The 24,165-nt window shown below is 42.3% G+C and overlaps 1 protein-coding gene across 3 annotated transcripts in view; it reads right to left on the bottom strand.

The window, feature by feature from the left end:
* The window catches only part of rasa3 (RAS p21 protein activator 3), a 40,155-nt gene extending 16,348 nt beyond the window's left edge, over positions 1–23,807 (bottom strand). For all 3 annotated transcript variants that reach the window (XM_085456309.1, XM_085456319.1, XM_085456329.1), the window contains exons 1-5: positions 23,581–23,807; positions 10,208–10,325; positions 8,328–8,431; positions 6,249–6,343; positions 3,219–3,295 (exon numbers count right to left, since the gene is read on the bottom strand). In XM_085456309.1, coding sequence (XP_085312435.1) covers positions 3,219–3,295; positions 6,249–6,343; positions 8,328–8,431; positions 10,208–10,325; positions 23,581–23,635 — 449 coding nt within the window. In that variant the 5' untranslated portion in view covers positions 23,636–23,807. The remainder of the gene's footprint in view (positions 1–3,218; positions 3,296–6,248; positions 6,344–8,327; positions 8,432–10,207; positions 10,326–23,580) is intronic.
* Positions 23,808–24,165: the final 358 nt, after the last annotated feature.

Genomic DNA, 24,165 nt, shown 5'->3' with positions numbered 1-24,165 from the left:
AACGCTGGCTGAGTACACTAAAAAAAAGGTCAGGACGAAGCGGTAAAATGATGTTTCAGAGTGATTCACTGTAATCTATGTCTACGTGTCACCGCTGTCCTCCTACCCCATGACATCATGCTGTAAGGAGATTAGCATCCAAACAGGACACCCAGCGGGACGAATCACTTCCTGTGTGTCACCACTTGTGATGCACCACTAGTCACAACACATGATGAACCACACGGCAAATCACAGAAGCGCTGCCCGCAATTGAATAGACACACATGTATGCACACAGATGCGCGTGCACACGCAGGTCCCCTAATAAGGAATAAGAAGTGGGCTGGGTTAAGCATCACTAATGCCAGAGCACTTCCTGGCCAGTAAGCTTGTTTATATAACCCTTGTTTGGCCTACAATCCTGGCCCCACGCTACCTCATCACTGCTGTGAGCTCTGGCATGCCAGACAGCGGTGGAGATCCGGACTTTTTTTTGGTTGTTTTAGTCCACATTACTCATATTAGGTTAATGTGCTTCACCGCTGCACCCATGCTTCCTGTCAAAAACAATATCACTCAAATAAAAGAGAAACTAATTACATCACAGCCCAGACAAATAGAGTGGATGTGATTATGAGTCAGTGTCTCTGATGGCTACACCACTGCGATATATGAGAGCAGGGACGTTATAAGGCACTTGTTATCTCCTGATGTCCCCCATGGTTTTACACGACCAGCTCCAATCTGCCTGTCAGTGTCTCGAGTCATCAGTTTTCTCAGCATTTTGTTTACCTGTCTGTTTCCAAACAGGGCCCACAAGGAGCCTGCATGAACTCTGATACACTGCCTCAGGGGACTCTGAGTCAGTGATATTTGCGGTTGCAAGCTGAGAGAAAAAAGAAAGAGAAATGGGGAAAAGAAATACTGAAGGTGGAAATTAGAAACAAGCGAGCACTACAAACCGTTACTGATCCCTAAAGGCTCGAGGCTACATGTAGCACTACATGTAGATATTACTGAGAGGTCAGATTGAGGCATCTAGAATACAGCAGTCAAGATCGACTAGGGACAAGCTAGAGACATAAGCAGTACGCTAAAGTTGGAACAATTTGTGAAGGCAAATTTTAATTCATATTTGCGCCTTTAGACTGAAGCCGTGAAGGATCATAGATATGTTTTATCACCTGAAAATGGGTCTTTTTAAAAATAAGTTTGTCCTACAGTGGCCACCGTAGCTAGGGTTATGCACTTGAATTAAGTGGGGTAAAAAACAGAATTCAGTTAACTGAATCTGCTGACATCTAGTGGTGAGATTTTCCCCACTGTACCTTTAAGTCTAGCAATAACCTCTGGGACTAAAAAGTGTCAAAAACTGCAGTTCCTCTAATCACCACTTGAGGCTGAGTCCCACATTGAAATGTCAACTCTACATTAATATACTTGTATCTCAATACTTAATAGTATGTATTAAGCATGTATTAAGATGCATTTTTATAGCCCGATATTAAAACACAAAAAAAAGATTTTATTGTCTCAGTGCAAATGTTCCCCACTCATAAATACAGTGGGAATTTATTCTTATAACTCTCAAGTCTAAATATTGTTATCTAGACAGCTGTTAAGTCTTAGATTTAAGGGCATAGTCCGTTTGACTGACAGGCAGCTTCCAGTTACTCCAGTCACGCTTGACCTCTCGGTTTGTGGTGTTGGTGCCTTTTGGAGCATTTATAATTAAATTACCTGACAAATGATATGGTTCGCTGTGTAGCTAATTATGACATGTTGTGAGGTTGGTTCTGGCTTGGCATTAATTAGCTGGTATCTGTTTCTGTGAAACCGACCTGCAGAGTGTACAGATACAGCTTACCAAACAAGCTTGTTTTTACTAGCTTATACGTCAACTCACCAACCTCTAGTTATTAAAAAAGTACACAAAATTAACATGCTGACACTGAGGCATTAAAATGCAGAGTTCAGAAACCAATGCATGATGTCATGGTGGCTATGTCTGTTTTTATATCCTACTTTCAGCTTTCAGCTCTACCTAATTCACAAGGACTTGCCACTGTTACATTTTTACACACTATGTCCTTCCTGATACAACTCCCAAGGGATTTGTGTCCCCTAGAGTCAAACTCAGGGCTATGGAGCCACTCTGTCTGACTTCATATAAATTCAGACAAGATAAGAAGAGATCTTAACTCTGGGAATACTCTAAAGTAATAAGACTAAAAACTTTGAAGCCTTCTTCTTATTTTGTTTATACTTTTGCAGTAATTTTAATAAAACGTAATACAGCCTGCTGCTTCTGCTTCTTTTTTTGGGTGATAGTGGTTTCTTAAAATAGTTTAAACACTACTTGAATTGAGGAATTCATTCAGTATAAATCAGCAGGCTACACACTTACTTCATAGTTGTAGTCCTAAACCCTCGGGGGGTGTGGAGTTCAATCAGAAACATATCTGACTTTGTGTTTGAGGTATTCTGCTGTAAAATGAGTACTAACGTCTGCCAGCATGTCATGTTTTTCCCTTTGAGAGATGGGAAGGGGGTTTAAATTGATATAACCATCATCTGTGTTTTTGTGATTTATGGAAACTGAAACTAGCTATGTACTTGCTTTTAAAAAAAGCCCCCTGTGGGTAGCATCAAACAAAAACTACACAAGACAACAACGTGCTTAAAATGTAACTCTTAGTAAAAAACCCACACGGGACTCAACTCTGAAGACGTGAATGAAGCTGGGTCTCCAGTTTACAACACTTTAACGGTAAATTAATAATGGCTAAGACTTTTTTGCTTAATGGACAAGGCTCTCCCCGTCTCTGCCGTACACGTGTCTTTCTAGAGAAATCTGACTAGATGACCTGCTGCTTTCCACTCTAAGCTCCTTACCCACGATGTGCACTGGGAACAGAGCCACGCTGGCTCGTCATCAGCCTGTACTGCTACACGCTACAAAGGCTGAAAAACCAACAAGCGCACACAGTCGTAAGCGTAATAATTCATCCATGAGCACAATTATCATTATTCATCGCTTAAGTTTACCAGTCACATGTGAATACAGTCACATTTTCAAACAACAAAGGGCCATGTACAAAAAAAGTGTCTTTGTCACCGCCTGTTAGCACCATAGTGGTACAAAGAAAGATGGTATGGCAATGCGGGTAAAAAATGTACATTAAATCCAAGCATTTTTTGCGTGTTTACGTGTTTGTGTGTATGAGTGGCCTCACCGTGTGGCCAGTTTATGGCTGATGACGCCACTGTCCGTGATGACTTCACTCAGACGAAGCTCCAGGTGCACTTTTCCCTGCATGACACAAAAACAGAGACACCTGTTATTAGCCCATTGTTTGTCCACTGAGAACACAGCATAAAATTCAGCCCTCTGCAGATTTTTACCCTGATGTGTGTACAGGAAATACAGTTGGTTTGTGTAACAAGACAAATTTCTGCTAAATCTGAAACTGAAACCGACATGCAATCTGGTGCAAACTTGGTGTTTCTTAATCTTATCTAAGGCGTGAAACAGTTTCTCAGAATAGGACCGATCCATGGAGAGGGAGTTTCATTCAACACACACAGAAATACGGAGTAATTTATCTCTAATAAATCCCCACACAAAACAAAAACACACAATCATGAACAAGTGGAATTCCTTCAGTAACAGAGACACTGTGAAAATAGCTGAGCCTGAACATCATGCTGAAGTTATTCTTCCTCTGAAGTGATTGGATTAATGACATGATGACAGTGCAGCGATGCAGCTGTCTAGAAAAACTCCATTAATTAACAGCATCAGTATGCAAACCTACAGGCGTTGGCTCTTTCTGCACGATTCAAGCTGAGAGAACAAACACACGCACACTTTACACACACATGTGCACACAGGCAAAACAATGTGTCCTCTATTGAAAAGAGAAGAGAGACACTCTATCTTCCTACTTCATCTGATCCATCACATTCACTTTTCTCTCTCTTGTCTCATTCTCTCACACATCCTTCCTCTCCCCAGCTCCTCGCATGAATGTCTCTCTGTTTCAGACCACTGCTCTAGGGCTACACACACCCATCTGTCTGCAGATGTTACTGTTCACTGTTCACTGTGTCTCACACTCTGTGTGTGCATGTGTGTGGGTGAGTGACACTGCTGAATAGTGAATAGTAGAGAATACTGCACATGTAATAAATAAGTATGGTGGACAAGTGCTATAAAACGAAATCTGTACATATCATAACAACAAGTTGAAGACCCTACAATATTAAAACGAAAGAAACCCCAACAATCACACAACCCCTCTGCGAGCAAGCACTTGGTAAATGTGGGAAGGAAAAACTCCCTTTTAACAGGAAGTAACCTCCAGCAGAACCAAGCTCAAAGAGAGTCATCTGCCGCGACTGGCTGTGAGCGAGGGGAAAGAGGACAAAGCAACTGACAGACACATCAGTGGTAACAGAGAGACTGCAAACAGTGCTACACTGAACATTAAAACGACCCTTTCATACAGCGCTGTCCTTTAATCTTCCCGCAAACACTTCTTTTATCTTTGTCATACAAGATGAGTCAATGAAAACAAAAACCTGCAGTCCAAACATAAGCTCTCACATCTGTCAATCAGCTGACATTTAGCCATTAATTTCATTCATTCATGGCAAATAGAGAGCATAGAGTAATATTATAAAAGCTGCACGTTAACTCTTAGAGGTGAACAAATGTTTTTTATGTAGACACAGAGACGCAGGTGACTTTGACCCTCCAGTCTCAAATGTTTCAGGTGCACACACAGTCTGTTTGTTTGGGTTCTGCCCCAATTCAGACACAAACACACAGATGCACTACATCTATACATGGTGGAGGGAAGGTGTAATATTTAAAAGTTTTGATATGAGTACATTTAAAACACTTGTATTTCCGTACCAAAACAGTGCTGTTTAGTACCTTATCTTCAGGAATATGATTTTTAAGCAGGGCCCTTTTCCCTTAAACCAAACAGCTTATTAAAAGAGGATTTACTGTATGAATAAGTAAAGTGACACAAGTTCTTAACATTAGGTACCTTAATTGATATTAGATTAAGGACAGACCTAAGCTAGTGTTTGCCACTATAGCTCACAGGCAACCCATGTATCAAAAACTAGTGTCTGCTAATGTTGGCTAAAGGCAACTAATATTAGCTGAGGTGCCACTATAGCTCACCGGGTTGATCAGGTGACCCATGTACTGAAGGCTAATGTTTGAAAATGTCAGCTAATGTTAAAAAACTTCAGCTAGTGTTAGATAAAGTTAGCTAACATTAGCTGGGCTATCAACACATAAAATGAAGACTGGTAAGTAATGTAAATTCATGTTTGCTAAGTTTAGCTTGAGGTACTGTTAGCGAAAGTTAGCTAACATTAGCTGGGGTACCACTGTGGCGCACCTGGTTGAGAAGGTGACCTTAGCCTAGTATTCAGTATTGAAGGCTAATCAGAATTGATTCTGATTAGCAAGCACTAGCTAATGTCAGCTAGCCTATTCTTTCAGGTGCTCTGTTATTCACAGGGGCGGTCGCCACAGCAGCAGGAACTACATATTTGATTTGTCAGATTTTTTACACCAGATCCCCTTCCTGATCCAACCCTACCAGAGATTTGTGTCTATACCTGGTCTCGAATTGGGGCTCTTTCATGTGCTGGGTTAAAATTTTAAGACTTTGAGACTTTAAGATTTTACCTGACAATGTGTTTGCCACCAAGTGTTTAGTTTATATTAAAAATCAAAAGGAATAAACTCACATCGAAACAACAGTGGCACCAACAAATAAAAGGAGGGTGATAATGAAGCAATGTGGGCTTACAATAATCTAATACAATGTCTTTTTTCACACTATGTTTTTTTGTGAAAATTTTCAAAGAAGCTTATCAGTGTACGGGGAAAAAAGGGGAACATGACTGTGCAGCTGTGTGATGGGATTAATGCTGTGAACTGTTAAATTTGCATTAAGTGGAGAAATTAGAAATGCTATTATAAGACTGACCCAAATAAAGGGTTTCTCTTACCAGTGATGATTTATGGTTTAGGTTTGCTTTGAATGTTGACTGACATTAAAAGTATTTAATGCCAGCTTTCAATTTTAACTGTACACATTTTTAGGGGAGATATAAAAACCCTTTAAAGCTGTAGAAAAAAACAACAACTAGAGATTGTACAAAAAGAGAGGAAGAGATGAAAAGTGCACACTTAGTTTTGTTATAAAAGTATGTCTCCGTGTCTTTGTACTGACCTGCACCTCTGAGTCAGCGCTGACAGGTTGTAGCTGGAACCAGGTGTCTTTCCCGTGATATTTCTGCAGGTCCTCTTTCTTCACGGCAACCTTGCCTACGCACATGTTAGCACACAAAGATAAATGAGCTGAAAAACACAACTCACTTCATGCATCCCAAAAAGCCTGCGTACTTCAGTGTGACGTAGATCGTGAATGCTTGACAAACTCTTACACAAATACTTACATGTCTGCTCATGTACTGTAAAACCACATGCCAATTGCTTTTTAATGCACACAGTCACCTGGCACAGAAATACAACAACGTGCATTTCAGTACCCTGGAAATGACTCCAGTCATTTCTTTTCTGAAATCAGTCAGAGCAGGGGTTTGCAACACCCACAGACATTAACACACATACCCACACACACATAAATTTTTCCATTTGTGTGTGTGGTGCTTGAGACCTCACACACACCCACGCTGCATATCCAAACCCACCAGTACACACTGACACACCCAATGATAGAAACATCCGCCCACACAAACAAACACACACCTTTGACACGTATTTGTAGCCAAAACATTGTTCTGCGATAAAGCAGTCATACCCACTATACAGATACACATATATGATGGTGTGTATATATATATATACATATATATATATATATATATATATATATATATATATATATATATATATATATATATATATATATATATATATATATATATATATGCAGTTGTGGTCACAAGTTTACATACCATAATCGTGGGCATCAATGTTTCACGATAATTTGGGGGCTTTTAACGATTTGTTTGAACTGTAACGATCATGTTTGACTTTAGCTGGTAGTTTGTCTTTGCCAGCAATAAAGGATTTGTTTGACAGCACTCATTGGATTGATCAATACTGAGAACAATGGAAATGTCCAAGGAACTCAGTGAAGATCTAAGGAGAACTCAAGATTTACACAAGTTGGGAAGGTCTCTTGGAGTAATTTCCAAACAAGTGCAAATTCCAAGAACATCAGTTTAAAAACTGAATGTCAGTACAAGTTATTCTGATGTTTCACCTCAAAATCCAAACTGCCAACCTCAGATGAGAGGTTTTGGGCAGAAAAAAAATAACATTTTAAAAAGGAAATAATGCATCCTTAGCTGTTGCTGTAATTGATGGTGTTTGAAAAGGTGTCCCAACCCAGAACAGAGAGATCCTGGATCGTGGGAAAAACATCAATGAAACATCAATGAGTCTGTACGTTGCCATGGAGACAGACACTGGTACCTATTGATGGTTCTGTAGAAATAAGTATGAGAGACCAGTCGCCCACGATTGCAAATCAAAACACAGGAAGTGAAGCGTGGTTGAGTCTGCGGTAGATGCTGGACTGGATCAGTGGGAGGGACGCTCTTGTTCCGCTCTGACTGGCTGTTTCCCTTTCATTTAACAGCTGATGTGCTGAGCATGGAAAAAGGTTAAGTCAGCTAAATGTCAGCTGTGACCTTCACTAAGGTGCTATTTTTGATTTTACACCCTCAGCACAAATGAATGGTTTCACCAGGTGCGTGCATCCACCTAAACAAACTTCCTTGCAAAAAGAATAACGACACCACCGCCATGCTTGCATCGTTCTGCATTATGCTCTCATGCAGCTGTTTTTGTTTATTTAAACCTGTAAAAATCTCGAGTTGTGACTCTGTCACTTATCTGGCTCTGCCTGCCTACGATGGAAGCGCCTAATCAGATACGGCTAACAATTTAACATCCAATCACAGGACAATGCCTAAAAACAGTGGGAGGTTTGAGTAAGAACAGTAAAAACCTGTGGTGAGTATATTTACCATGGCCCCCCACGCAACATATAACTTGTTTGTCTGTGTTTACACTTATACACTGAGCTGCTGCACTGAGGTTTGTCTCAGCATGCCTGCTCTGGGACAGAGGACAGAGAGCTCAACAGTTGAAGCAAAGGGTGGGTGGGTGGGGTGGGTTTCACACTACAGAATTTTGCCTTGGTTTCAGAATCGTTACGCCCGTAGCGAGAGGTGAAACGGTGAGGTTTTTTTATCGAGAGGAGCAGTTGCCTACTCACCGATACTGGAGTCCCTTCTGAAGACATCCCTGTCGAAAATGTAAAAGGAGAGGTGCCTGAAGCTACGCGGGATCTCGCAGTAGAAGTCCTCCCCGTAGAACGGACTGCAGGAGAGAAGAGAGGAACTGTGATCAGTCTGATAAAGCAAGCTGCACGACTAACACAGATGGCGAGATTTTGAAAGTTGAGAGAAGAAATTCAGGTCACATGTCTGCAACATGTTCTGGACAAAGAGATATAGCAAAATGCAGATTCAAGTCACGAATGCAATGAAAGGCTTTGGAATTATTCAAAGAAAAAATGATCGGATCTTTCATTATCGTGAGAAACTATTGGTTTAGATAGAGAAGTCATACTGAGAAAGACAGTGTGCAAGTTTTTCTTGGTATTGTGAATGCAGTGGGTTTCAGTACCACTGTACCCCTTTACAGCCTGTTGTGAACCATGCCATTTAAGTGGTGCTGCATTATCTTCGACACCAAATAACTGCCTTTTAATTCATTTATTTCATCTTTGTCTGGAAACAGCGTCATATTTTAAAGTAATACTTTCACTACTATAGCAGTATTTCAATGTAAAGTATTCTATGAAATACAAGATGTCGTGCTTGGAAAGTAACAAAGCAGCCTATCAAGTTTAAAGTGAGCTAATTGATGGACTGGTTGGTTAATCTGCAAACTATTCGTGCCTCCACAGTATTTTTCAGTGTTGTCTGAACTGGTGTGTCTTAGTTGGGGTAAGGTAAGGGTACATTCCCCTCTGTGTAAACATCACAGCCACATTTATTTTTCTTTCCTTGTTCAGCAGTGATTGATTTTGTCAATGAATCACATGAGACAATGAAAATAAAGCCCTCGCGGGCTAAGTACATTTCGACTCCATCGATTTAGTCTCTGCTTTCCCTCAAGTGTGAGCAACAGCGCAGATATCATAAAGTGAAAATAATAGTAGTTTATTGGTCTGAGGAACACCGGCTTAGTCTGTTTAGATGGCTCATTTTCTCCCTTGGCGTTGGTCGTATGTGAAGATGTGACAACCGTAATCCCACTCAGATGGTCTCAGTCTGATGCCAAAAAAATACAAATATTAGGACATCTTTCCTATATTTTATCTTGTTCTCCTGCCCTAGATGCATCTTGACAACAAGCAGACTGAATGTTTTCACGTCGTTTGTAGTGACGCGTTTCGGTTGGCTTGGAGTTTTCTCTGCGTGAACAGAAACCAAACCACAGGAAAAAGCTACAGATTACAAACTCATCCACTGGTTGAGACCAGAACAAACTATAGGTCATATATATGTCAAAACATCTTTAGGCCGTACTGAGGTTTTGCAGACATGTGACCACTAACCACATGTAACCATGTAAACGTCTGATATTTTAGATATGTAACAGTCATTGTGACAGTATAGGTTTAAGTTAACTAGTCACACAGGTCTGGAGACTGGTCTGCAACCGGCAACAACTGTCGCTAGGGACAAATGGACAATATTTCCTGAACGGCTGACTTAAAACTTTTTGTGATTTCTTTTGTGATGGACACTGCACAGCTACTCTCGGAGCTGTAGTGAAACTGTGCAGCAAACCTGGAAATGGAGGAGGTTCGCCTTCAAAATAAAAGTTGTGCCTTTTAAAACATGTTGTCTTTGAACCATCTCCACTATGGTGGACACGCTGACATCAGGTGAGACACCTCAATCGTTTTCCCTTTCCAGCTGCCATTTTTAATACTCTGGTGCTTCTTTTTGTTTAAATTCATGATCAGCTTTGCCTTTAGGTATTATTTAAATGTCGCAACTGCATATTTCTGTAACTACACACCAAAAAGTTTAGAAGCAAAGTTAAAAAGACAGAAGTAAAAATGGACAGGTGGGCCTGTACCAAAGTGACTTCTCCACAATCTTGGTCCTGAAGACTTCCTCTTGGTCCAGGTTGACTGTGCAGTAACAGTCCCTCATCTTGTTTGGCCCCGGGTACGGAGGGATGTTTTTTGCTTCTCCTGCACAATGAAAAGAACAAAGGAGGCATATTAAGTAGGAAAAAAACAATGTGTTTATTCAGGCTACAGGTCATTATTTATTAAAGAACTAGGAAAGGGTTGAAAAGAAACATTATGTAAAGTTTGTTGTTTTAGAGATGAGTGTATGAAGGAGGGAGGAGGGGTCCAGAGCTGGTACAGTGTCCCAACGCGCACTCTCATTGTCATTACCTAACCACATCCGACACCATGTATAATGAGCTTAGCTCTGCCAGGGCGGCTGTTTTTATGTGCAGATATATAAAACCGTGACCTCAGAAAACAATGTGCGACATGTGAACGCCGTGTCCGCGAGCATGCCTGTGTCTGTGATGTAACATCTGTGAATGAATGAATCTGCGTGGGACACTTCCTGTATGTCAAACATGTGTGTCAGCACTCCCTTTAACAAAAATGTGATCCAGCCACCCACCGAGACACACAAACACACAAACCGGAGAGGTGGTACTCTGGTCCCGCAGGGCATATTTATTCTCATTTATGAAGACGTGCATCCACTTTAGCCATTACCCTCTTTACCCTGGAGGGGACTCACAGTGTTAACCATCATTGTGAACGTCTGCTTGAGTAACGCTTCATTGTCTGTGTGGTTATCTGACACTGCTAGCATACGCTGCTCTGTTATTTCTGGCTTTAAAACGTCTTCACAGTAAGAAGCATTAGTTTAAAGGGCGGGTGATGCTATTTGATAAATTGACACTTTCTCTTTAAGGCAGTACTTCTCTTTATCCACATTTCTGCCTTTTACATTACCTTACCTCATATTTAGCATGTCTCCTTATGTTTTTATCCTTTAAAGAGGATCCTATTAAAGATTTCTAGAGCCCCGATGAGGAACTCCTCCATCATCCTGCGTCACTTTGTATTTATCTTGGGAGTGAATCCACACATTAGGAACCACTGCCTTATCATATGATACATAACAATATAAACTTTGATTACATTTACTGCACCAGGAAACACATCAGAGATACTAAGCCAGAAATCTCCACTGCCGGGTTTCCGACCCTGCGGCTGACCCTAGGGGGGAGGGGAGAGAGTTGACATTTGACACCAAATAGCCGGGCGTGAAACTGCAAAGCAGATGGCTATCTTCAAATTATTTTTCCTGTTTGTCAGTATGGCTGCACATTAATGCAGCAGCCCCACTAAAGTTCCACTCAATCAGCCCTACCATAAATACTAAAACATAATTCCCCTGCTGGCATTATATAATCAAGACTTCCCGATAACCGCATCTTATCACAGAACCAGGAAGGTGGGGCAAGATGTTCCACATTTCCTTCAACGAATCCCACAAGGAAAATTCAAAACAATCAGTCAAATCAATGATTTGCTGACAATGCAAAACACAAGATGTGTCCTTTGAGCGTTTTCACAATGCGCTGTTGTTACTCCCACTCGTTTTTTGTAAAATAGATAGCAGGCAAGCAGCCAGCTGCAAGGAAGATACGATCTGGTGCCTCCACCTTCAGTCCGTGACGCTGGATAAACCTTAAACCCTCGCTGAGACAAACAAAGATGGTGAAGTGCACCCTGTGGGGTCTGTAATACAACACGGTGTTATGACTGCTTCTCTGGAGGCTGATTCGTGCACTGCGTGATTCGTGCACTCAACAATTCACAATAACAACATTCATTCACAAATTAAGACGACACCTGAGCTCTGGAACAGGACACACGCAGCACCGCTTTGACGTATTGATGCAAACTATACAGCTCCATCTGCCTTTCAAGATGATGTAACTGCCTCTCATCTCTGTCTTTATCCCTTTACTTCCTACTGTCATTAGAGCTCCCTTGCTTCCGCAGCTCTCATTTATTTTCTCATATTTACTTTATCACCGTCCCGTAATCCTCCTCATTCACCCCGAGCACCCGAATTCCTTCCAATCTCCGTTTTCCACCTGCTTTCATTCACGAACTGCAAGATTGCAGATTGCACTCATCCTGGTGACCAGAAACATCATGGGATTACCACAGCGTTCCCAGTGAGCGTGCTTAAAGCGTGCAAATGTGTTTAATGACTCAACTTAGTAAAAACAAAAACAAAACCAGCACAGATTAAATCATTTTTTTTAAATCAGTCTTGAGATAATTCAAGGGGTTAAAAGTTTCAAATCATGAGGTCTTACAAGTAGCTTGTAAACAGTGTTGTTTTTTTTTTACAGTAAAGTTAGTAACTTTACATAGATGACTCAATATAAGCAGGGCAAAGTCTCATTTTTATTTTTAAGTTCCCACAATAACCGACAGGATGTGCAAAATGATTTTGGTGACACTCCTCTGCCCAAATTACATGTTTTTGCAGTATCTAAGTGTTGCACTTTGTAAACAGACTGTGCAAAGTGATCTAACAGCGCGTCTTTCCAGCGCTAGATGGTGGGTAACAACCATTTTAATCAAAATGATGCAGTAAGTGGAGAACTGAAATCGTCCCACAGCAGCTAAACCACCAAAGATATATCATCCACTTTCAACTATTTATGGTTATTCTGGACAGAAGCTGCCAACACCTTTTGAATCTGATTGTGGGTTGAAAGATTGAAATGATGGTTTGAAGCTATATGTAATATGTGGACTGTATATGTAGACAATCTGGGAACATTAGGTAAAAACACAAAACTTAATCACTTGTGCGGTCAAGTGATTTAGAATAGAGTTTAATGTTCATACAAATTAGAAACAGCATAATGGGGGTGTTGACACCTATGAGTTCAACATAAAGAATATAGTTCTACGACTGCCAATGTGTCGTATCTCCTGCACATATTCAGGTCAGGTGATTACTGAAGCCTCTAAATGCAGCTGTTGTGATTTGGCGCTATATAACTAAAACTAAATTGAACTGAATTTAATTAAATGAAGGCAAGTTCGAAGTGTTCCTCATACAGCCATCTGAAACTGGCACCAAAAGTGAGTTAATAATATTTTAGTGTGAAAACGCACATCTTTTTAAGTTGGCATAAAAAACTGTTTTCGACGCACTTTAGCTAGCTAGCTAGCTTACTAAGCTTACTAGCTTCACTTTGGTAATATTCCAATGAAAGTTGGAGCCAGTCTAAAGGTGTGATTCTAGGATTTGCAAGCTTAGCTACCTGCACATTGGCTTCATTTTCCAGACCCTGATTGATTAGTAGAGCCTACACATTCCTGAGGAGCAGCCTGTCAGATTAAACATGATACAACCACCAGTCTCTAGAAAAAAAGCGTCCACTCCTGGACTGGTTAGCGAGTGGCTGCTGAGAGAAATCGGTCACAGTGAGGGTGGTCACTAGCAGATTGTCACAGTCACCCATAGTTTACATGGAAGACGCTGGCTTGTCTGCAAACGCTCACTAACTACTAGCCAAGCAGTAGCATAATTTGAAAAACTGTGTTGCAAACCTGAAACTGAGAAGACCTTGCTTCAAAGTAAAAAGGTGTGCCTCGATGCAAAATCCAACATGCTTCACAAGGCACAACTTCTACTTTGAAGGTGAACTGGCAGTTTCACTATAGTTCTGGGTCTTGGCTCATTCATGGTCTTCCATGAAAAACATGACAACCACGACAATCCACTAGTGAACAAAGCAATCTGAGGTTTTCCCCAACAGGAAATACACATTTTTACCCAGCAACCTGTGGTTGCCAGGGAACAATGGCCAGTCTCCAGGCCTCTGTGGCAGGAGCTTGAGCAATCGACTTCAGAGCAACTTCCTCCAACCTCGAGCAAACACTCCCCAACTGTTTGTCAGATGGTCGGGAACCAGTCTCTATCCCTTTGTGACTGGTGCTTTTATCACTTGATCCTACGCTGTCACACCCATAATGTCCAAACCTAGCATCTCATGATTAGCGGTCACTCGACTTCAACATCTCGATACTTAACACTGTGCAAGCAAGCAAACACACAACATCAGAATCAAGCTTGAAGAAGAATCTTCTTGATTTCCCACCTTCGGCCTTGCATACTGAACAGCTGCGTTACTGTGCAATTTACAAGCTAAAATAAAGGCAGCTACAATAAAGGATCACAGTGTTTCCATGCTGTGCTTTACTGAGGAACTAAATGAAACTGGCTGCTGCCTCAATGCTCAGAAAATGATCGTATGCTCTATAAAGACGACATGATCTGTAGTAAATACGCCAAACCATCTGTCTTTACAACAATTAGAAGTACAGTGTGACAGTTTCCTGTTCAGGAGAGGAAGAAGCGATGGACCGTTTTATTTATCTGGATGATGACCAGGAGAGTTTGTCAGCCTGAGAGTGGAGCATACAAACTCCACTTTTAGATATTTGTGTGTATATGTTTGATGGCGAGTGAGTGAGCCTGTTACAAAAGAAAAGATAAGCCTCTTCAGTAACCTGCCATTCATCATGTTAGATTAAAGACTTTATTATAAAACCAGAGTCTGTAATCCACTGTCTCAGCCTGCCTATCATTTTCTTCCTTTTATCCCTTTTCTCTTTTGGTCTGAAGCCTCCTTTGTTTGCGTTTTTATCAGTGCAGGACTTGTCTTTCACGCCTGCTTTCGTTTTCCCTTTCAAGATAAACTTTAACCTGATTTCACTTTCCCTACATCTCATGCTGCTTCCTTTTTTTTTTCATCTGTTCATTTTTCAACTTCTCCAGAGCTGTGTGCGCGTGTGTGTGTGTGTGTGTGTGTGTTCTCTCGCGATTCATAATAAGCAGAAAATATGGAAAGAAAACCAACAACAACAGCAGTTTTTGTTTTCTTTTCATCAAGCATCACCGCAGCTGCCCTTGGAGAATATCCTGCCCTAGTATCTGAGCAAAACAAGCAAACACACACACACACACACACTTTGCACGTGTTTCTGTGTGCACGCAAAACAGGGGGAGGCACTGAGCTGAGATGACAGGAGAAGAGTGAACAGCCGAATGAGACACTTAAAAAGAAACTTTACATCCCTGCAGAGGAAAGAAAAAAAAACAACGGAAGAAATGAGGAAACGGAAGTCGGCGAAGCCAAAGCGATGGATGCAGCGAATGTTCGGCTTTCTCCTTCTGTCGACCGGTTTCAGTCGGCCACGCTGTGGCGTACAGTTACAGACGCACCGCTCGGCTCGTTATTCTAATCCCCTCTGACACGAACACACTCGAGGATACACAGGCGCGAATGCTTTGAGTCGCCGTGGGCTCAAGTAGCAGGCCTGGGAAACGCAGGCTTTAAGAAAAGGAAGGGTGTGTGTGTGTGTGTGTGTGTGTGGGGGGGTTGTTACTGAGAAAAATACAAGCAGTGTACTCAATCAAGGGGGAGAGACGAGGAAGACTGCAGAAAGAGAGAGAGAGAGAGAAGTCAGCCAGATAGAAAACTGGAGAGCGGTTAGCTTTGGAGAGAGCGACAACAGGAAATGAGATGAGGAGAAAGGAATTTCAACTGGATCCAAGGCAAAGTTTAAAAGCGGCGAACAACCCAGTTGCCCCTGAGAGTGTGTGTGTGTGTGTAAGACGGAGAGAGACACCGTGAGAATGGAAAAGAGTGAAACTCATTTATATTATCCCTCTGTCTCCGCTCAGTTCCTTTGATGCTTCTGGGTAGAGAGTCAAAACGAGAACTGAAACCAAACTGTAAGACATTACAGTCTTTTCTGACTAAACATAAAAACATTACGCCCGCCCACCCACACACACCCATACATATGCAGGCCTTTTTGGTGGATCTCCACAGCTGGCACTTTGTTCTTGCAGGAAATATTGCTTTATAATTGAAACCAGAAGCACAGCCCACATGTATTTTTAGCATCAGTTAATCTCCCAATCAACTTTTTTAGTATCTGATTAATAATTTGCCCTATAAAAATGCTCACTCTATGACTTTGCACTTTCAACGACAGAGGTTAAAGCAACAGTTGGGGGTGGGACAGTTCGGCACAAACGAGGCCCGACACTTGGCACAGTGCAACTCCAATGCTGACCGCGTCTTTCAAAGTTAACCTCAAACTGGTCCTGAGCTGTGAAGTCATTCTGCACACTGGGAGAATGACCTCATGTGATGTCCAGCAGCCTGAAAGTCCTATTCACGTGTGACAAAGAGAATAAGCAATCTTCTCTAAAACTGCATCCGTGCTTTAGCTATAACTGTCCAAGGTGAGCACTAATCAGTACGCCCAGTTCAGAGAATAAACACGGCCCAGGAGCAGATTACAGTGCAGTCAGAAATAAGCCACACAGTCAACAACAGGTAGCCACAATTACCGCTGCGAACCTGCACCAGGGCATCCTGAAACCCACAATCAGTGAAAACCTGTTAACCTTTTAAGACAGCCGTTTCGTGCTCGTGCTTCCGCCCCACCAGTTTCTTTGCGCTGCTGAAACCTCACCCACTCTGAGGTTTTTACAAAAAGAGGGGGCTGTTATAAGTCAGCACTGCTGCAGAGAGATTTACTTTCATCTAAGCATGGAAATCACACTTGAAGAATCAGCTTCAGGTAGAGGAGGCTACAAGGGGTGTGGTAGATAAGAACGGCCACTTTTTAAGCCTACGTGGGCTGAGGGTTTCATGCAAAAGTTTCACTAAACCATATAACAGATGCACTTGTTTTACACTCGGCTGTAGCCACATGTATGGCTCTGAACGTGTCGTTTTATCTGCGTGAAAACATTAAAATAACATTCTCTGGGATATCGACGATGAATAACTCTCGGCTGGCCGTCTTTTGTCAACATCCAGTCATGGTTGAAAAAAAACTCCTAAATTAAGGTTGAGCCACTGTTGAGCTCATGTCTCAACGTCACCTGTACATCCAGACTTTTACGAAAAAAAGAAAAGTAACAAGTTTCTGCAAGAAAGACTCGATCGCACGAACTGTTGGCTCTGAGGTCCACACAGATATTTGCATCATAGGGTTTATTATGTAACATCAGGAGAAGACATGAGGTGGTTCTAATGAAAAACTGAGAATTCCCGGTTCTGTCTGAGAGTTCTTCCTGTTTAAAGGGAGTTTTGCTTTCACAATGTCACCAAGTGCACCCTGAACCATCCATTTATGAGGGGCAACCAATCACAAGCCTGCCTTAAAGGGAGCTGCAAGGGGGCTGGGAGTACTTGTTTCAGACAGATGGACTAAAGAGCTGCGCCAAACCCCAGTATTAGATAAATAAGTATTTCCAAACCAGGAATCATAGGTGTGGAAATGAACGTTTAAATCATGAATGAGACGATTAGTGCGAATTGAACTGTCTGTCCATTGGATGACTGTACCGCACTAGGAACTGCACTTCTTTAGGTTTGCAAAGACGTTTCGAGGTGCTTTCAAACGCACTGCAGCTTATCACAAGCTGCCTCCCATGAATCCAGCTGAGCTGTCTTATCCTGAAGTTTCCACCCAACCAGAACAGCTGCTGGAGGAGCATACATGGAACAGCATGGAAAACAAAGGGAGTTTATGGTTAAAGGCTGCACAGCACAGACTGTGTGATAAACCAGGATTCAGTTACTGATCAAACCCAATCTCTTTCTGCCGCTGCACAGAGCTAATGGTTACACAGATTCGTAAGTCTCAATGGAAAACTTGACTTGAGCGAAACAAAAATACACAACTACAAACATGCACACACACACACACACACACACACACAACTGTGCAGGGACAGTTAGGCTTAAATTAAGCTCCGATCAGAGACCTGATGCGTTCATTCGGTGTCACGTCAGCGTGTAGCTGCTGCAGAGAGCTGCTTTCACTGCTCTTTATTTCCTTTACGTTCTGGTCAGTTTAACCTCAACTCTGCCTCCGGGCTTTTTATCCGTTCACATAATTCTTAGAAATCTCTGTGTTTGTTTTTATGACTTCTAGAAAAAAAGCAATTAAACGGTGTAAAACGAGCTCTTACCCTCCCACCCGTTATTTTTCCACACACGCAGACTCACAAACAGGCTTGGCAAACACAAAGATACGTTATCTTTTGCAAGCACAGGAAGGGAGAGCGAGTTGGGTGTACGTCCCCGCATGTGGCAAGTTGACATTGCCGGTGTTGCCAGGGGAGGAAAACGCTGTTGCAAAACCAGATTTAATCAGCGTGTGTGCAGACGCCTGCCACACAAGTTCAACTTCACACAAAAGTCGTGACAAGAGGACACTCTGTGACACGGGAGTTTCTCTGTCCACTAAAAGCTTTCACGCTTAAGTCACTGCTTGCTGGTAGACATCTTCCAGTTCCACGAGGCATCTGAAGGACACGCGGGAGGAGCCGTGCTCTCCAGACCTCTATTTACCCGTGCTGACCCTGCATGCGGGGCCTACGGCAATGCTTCCACATTATTCCCCATTCTGTTTTCCCATGGAGAACACATTACAAACCGGATTATTCCACCAGCCTAAAGCCACCTACACTGTCTGCATCTGAACAGGTCAACACACACGTTTACAGCAGCAAACTTTTTTCCAACACACCTCGCCTTCTAGGACAAAATAGTGGACTGTGCTTATGCAGTGTATTAAGCATCTACTGTAGATGAATATCATGTAATAACAGCACCAAACTGATCTTGTTACTTCCATTAAACTAAATCAGATTTCAACGCTGCACGCACATGAACTGTTTCTGACCCCACACGCAGCCACCCGTCACTCCGCATCTCCTATTCAGTCTGGACAGAATGAAGTTTGGGAAACTCTGTTGGCCACCTATCAAGAGAAAGGCAAAGCGAAGGGAGGGGAGGGACGCTCTGTCACTCCCAACCAAATTCTCCCTCCCAGCCTGAGCCTCTTGAAGTCAGCCGCACACTCCTGTTTCCTGGACCGCCACCGCTTTTTCTCCTCCAGACTCTGTGCAGTTTCTTTCACTATGTGTTTTTTTTCCCACTTCCAAAAATCACACTTGTATTGTTACGGCGCCATTAAGCAGTAACACAACAGTGCTGTGCCAACCAACATGAAGCCTATGAAAACAGTTCAGGGTGCGCAGCTTATGCGGAGAACCGATTCCAGACCAAACCGGTGACTTGCACTATGACACAATCAGCCAATGACCGCACCGTGAAAGGATTTAAACCAGGGATGTCAAACGTAAGGCCCGGGGGCCAGAATCAGCCCGGAAAAGACTCCATTCAGTTCAGGTTCAGTGCTATTAGCAACGTCTTGGTGGTTTTCAGCTAATTCTATACACCCCATAACCCACCCAGCGCTGATATGCATGCAAATTAGTATTAGTTGATGAGTACAGGAAGCACTGAACAGCTGAGGAGACAGATATTTATTAGGTGATGGGAACCAGCTCCACATAACCGTTAATGACTGTTACGCACGACCCCGGCGTGGTGGTCGAGTAATCCTCTTGTTGTGTTTTTATCGTCACTCTAGTTAACCTGCTCTCTCAATTGTCTGATTTATTCTTAGCGCCGATTGGCTGCTGAAGGCTCACCGACGAATAAAAATGTTGCCAACTGGCGTTTCGGACGTTCGTTCCTTCCGCCTCACCTCCATCGGCTGTTTTTTTTCTGCTGCTTTTACAGCTTTGTTTGTCAGCTATAGGTTGAGTTGGGAGTTACCGGCGCTACTGTTTTCAGTTTTGTTTGTTTAGGGGACCTATTGTGTGTCACTTCACAGGTTTCTTCCTCTTTTGTTTGCTTGAGCCGGGACTCCCGGTCCCTTTTTTTCTGTTTGTCCTTTGTAGGTAACTCCATTTTCATTATTAAAAGCTTACTGAATACACGGCAGGTTTCTGTAAAACACACATTCAGGGAGAATTTTGGCAGTGCTCAAAAAAAGGCCACAAAAAAAATCTACTGTCACACTTTTAAGGATTGTTATTCCATATTTTCTTACAGAGTATTTTTGCACAAGCTTCTTCCAACGCTTTACTTATTGTGTAGATTGTAAATTGTTATTGGCTATGGTGATAACTTTCCCTGATGAAGCTGTCAGAGGTGTACGCAGGAATGCAAACTTCCAAATGAGTCAAATCGGTAGGTCGGTCCAATTGCACTGTGTTTGTCAGATTATGTTCATAGCAGCAACAGAGAGGCCAAACGCACATATGTTGTTGTTAATTAGTGCAAAGTCCCAACTCCAGCTGTGCCACTGAGAGTTCCCATCTCTCCGAGCGCCGACACAGACACAGCCGCCGACAGACGGAGCGCAGCCTGCTCCTGTACGTGAGACACCACCTCTGTCCCTTTCTCCCTGCATCTCACTACATCTGCTTTGTATTAGCTTGTTGCCATGCAGGAAAAAACACAATTCTTTTGTAGTCTAGTCCAGCCAATCAGGAAGACATTTGGGGGCAGCTTCCTATTTCCTGCCTTTCCCCAGACAGTACAGACTCGGGCCCAGTAGCCCCGTTCAGTTTCCGACATTCGCGTGTTCCTCCAGGAAACTGAGACGAGTCATCACCTGGAACAGCGTTACAATAATAAGTCCTTCTTTCTCCCTCGCTGCCTCTGGTCTTCAACTATGTGGCAAATTTTCAGCTCTGAGTCATCAGCAAAATGTCTTCTCACGCCAAAGGAGAAGACTTTGATGAAAACAATGTGATGCAAGCGTTACACAGACATTACTGGGAGCAGAGCGCCATGGGAATCGTACTGATGGCAAGTATGACTGCTGCTAGGCAACAACACAGTATAAACTCCACTGTCATCACTGTTTGATGACACAGAAGAAAAAGGACGAAGGAAACATTGGGTCAGTGCTCGGAAGTGATAAAAACGCACAGTAAATGTTCCTCATGAGTGTCAGTAATCATGCCTCACTGGCAAAAGTTTACAGGGTAACACAGCTCCACTTTAGATTACATACACTTTATACCTCTGATGGAATACATTTTGCAAGCCGATGTAATACAACTTCCAACTAATATTATTTTTATGTGTTAATTTCTGCTTTATTTTCTCAATTAAGGTTTAGAGAGCAGTTTGGTATATAAAAAGGCATGGGTAAATGGACCTCAGCACATGTAAATCCATAATAAACACATTATATTTCAGAAAAACAGTAAAAAAAAATCCAGTAACTTCCAGTCCAACAAGATGTCCAACAAACAGTCAAAAACCCTTGAGTGTAGCGAGTGTGTATCAATATCATCCAATATTTGTCTATGCAGCAGTGCTAACATTTACAAAAGTTTAAAAAAAAATAGCCAGGAGAAACACCCTTCGACTATGTTACCAGTGACCGCATGGTTTGTCCACCAGGGGGAGCTCTGCAACTTCCCTGTTAGGAACAATTGACTTTGGAATGCTACAAACAACAACCAGCTGATCTGAGGAGAGTCAGGCAAAATTTAAATATTTAAACAAATAACTATACATAACAAAATCAAGGAGAATGTGTTTTTGCTTTGTGTCTGAAAAATAAAGAAAAATATCGGCTGATATATCAGGATATCGGATTTTTAAATCGCCAAATATCGGTATGTCTAAAAGAAAGCTCATATTATACTGGCTTTTATGAAACCAACTAACAGTGAAATGCTGACTACACATTAATATTAATGCCTAAGTAGTTCTTCAGTAATAAAATACAACATGTTTGTGTATGACACTCACAGCGGTCCTGTGTCTGCATTTGTTTTCAATACTGAAGATACATTCAGGTCTGGACTTTAACTGGTAACAGTTTTCTTTCCTTGAATTAAAGGATATGAGTCTTCCACTTCTTTCTTTTCTTGCATGAGCTGTAAGCAGACGTATATCTAGGAAACACATCTGTGACGGGAAGAGTTGCTCCAGTCATTCGGTTTTCCTGAACAGGAACTCAAAGCTGCTGGCCGGCTGAACACTCATTCAGAAAGTGCAGCAAACTAATGAGACCATAGTAATTTAAATATTCCAACTCTCCCTTGAGTCTGAGCATAGTATCTCACTGGGAGTACTTCATAAACTTGACTCAGGTTCTTTCTCCAACTTTCTCCTGGGAACTCACTTGGAGGTTGGAAGCTTGGAAACAAAGCCTAACTTCAACTGAGAAGCTGACAACCGGAGAGTTTTGTGCCCAGAAATACTGGCTGGCACACAACTTGTATGTGTGTTTATTGTAAATTTTTATCCCCCCCACCCCTCCTTCATCCCTGTTCATCCCTTCTGTTGCATGTTTGGAGTCAAAACAAAGTGGACATCACAGACAGGATGAACTGGGTGCCAGATGTCAGTGAAAAGGACCCGTGATAACAGTTAGAGCACACAGAGGAAATGATTGTCTGCTCCCTGTGGTTTGATGTTAAAAAGGCAAACATGTGAACATGCTGTCAAACAGGTCAGACTGCTGCGGCATTTTGGACCACTTCCCCTCGCAAAACAAACGTCACAGTCTTCCCTCTGATGACACCTGAAACGTGTATTCAAAACTTGCTTTGCAAATCCAGTTTATTGTTAAGTATTTTCCAAAGTTAGCAACAGTCCCACAGATTCATTAACAAAAAAAAAGAGAAAGTACACATATAAGACTGTTTTGCACAAACAATTAAAGAGTAATAAAAATGAAAGCAGGACTGTTGTTATAGCCGGTATTATCAATTCTTGCGCTTGATATATGCGGGCTTACATGCAGTTACTACTATATTACAGTTAGACAATTACATTAGGATACTGTCTTCTTCAATAAAGCACTCACTGCACGAGTCCTCATGGCTCCATTCACAAGATATGCGTGCACCACATACCTCCTAGAAACCGGGGTTACCCACTGGAGACTAGCTACAATTCTAAATATAGAAATCTGGGCTAACAATCAATAGCTAGACAGTCATGCATAAAGCTTTTTGGAAGGGGGCGAGTGCAGAGAAAGCAGGGATAAGGGGAGGAGGGGTGCAACAACATGACTGGCCGGCTGCAGCTTAGGCGAAATCAAGGCTTACTTTATCTGAGATACATAATACTATTATTAATAATAACAATAATAATAATAATAATAATAAAAACAGCCGGATGTTTGGTGTGCAGCCACACAGCTTGCTTCTAATCGGTTCAAGTCCGCATGTGGAGACTTCTATCAAACGCACATGATCTGGGTCCAAATGCCAGCTGCCAAATTCCCACAATATCCCCCAAAGCTTTGGATCTCTGGAAATGTCCCCCCCCCCTTAACATTTTCATTTTTGTAATTAGCCTGTGCGCTGGGAGGAAAAAGCGTGTGATTTGAATTACAATACCAGGCTGAACAACACAGATCCGAGTCCCTCCAGCCCCTCACTGACTGCCTGCTTCACCCGTGAATACGGGGCCATCCATTGAGGCGCTCAGGCTGGGGGTAGGGATTTTTTTTCTCTTACCTATTTTTATTTTAACGCTCTGGAAAACCCGGAGACCTTCCTCTTCTACCGCCATGCTTTCGCCGTGGCACTTTCCTTTATGACGACTAAATGAAGACGGTCCTCCACGGTGGTCGGTTCTGGCCTCTCCAGCGCACGGATATTCCAGGGGTTGTGCACATCTATGCTCCCCAGACGGCGATCGCGCTCCGGCTGCTGGCTGGCTCAGCTCTAACAAGCGGACTCAACCTCAGACCAACAGCAGCAGCAGCAGCCGCGCTAGAGGGGGTGTGGTTTATACGGCTCCGCCCACTAGTATATGCTGAGTGAACAGTGCCGGGCGATTGAAGCGCAGCGGAAGCGTTTTCACCAGGAAAACTGCTGTAAACAAAAGCTTTAAATTTTACATGTAAAATAATATTAACAATAAATTTGAATCGGACATATTCCTTCTTTGGAATAAGGTCTTAAAGGGAAAATATCACATTGCCTTGCATCAAGTTAATCTCACGTGTCCCAAAGACTTTTATTTATTATTATTACATTTATCATGTTTACATTTCAGCAGTTGCCCACAGATGACACCATCTGAGAGGCATGAGCTGT

The sequence above is a fragment of the Copadichromis virginalis genome, linkage group LG1, assembly GCF_057382275.1.
Source record: "Copadichromis virginalis isolate Kocher_CV1m ecotype Utaka linkage group LG1, C_Virginalis_male_GT1.1, whole genome shotgun sequence".
NCBI classification, from domain to species: Eukaryota; Metazoa; Chordata; class Actinopteri; order Cichliformes; family Cichlidae; genus Copadichromis; species Copadichromis virginalis.
Note: the sequence above shows the minus strand (reverse complement) of the source record. Positions and strands in the feature narration are given on the sequence as shown.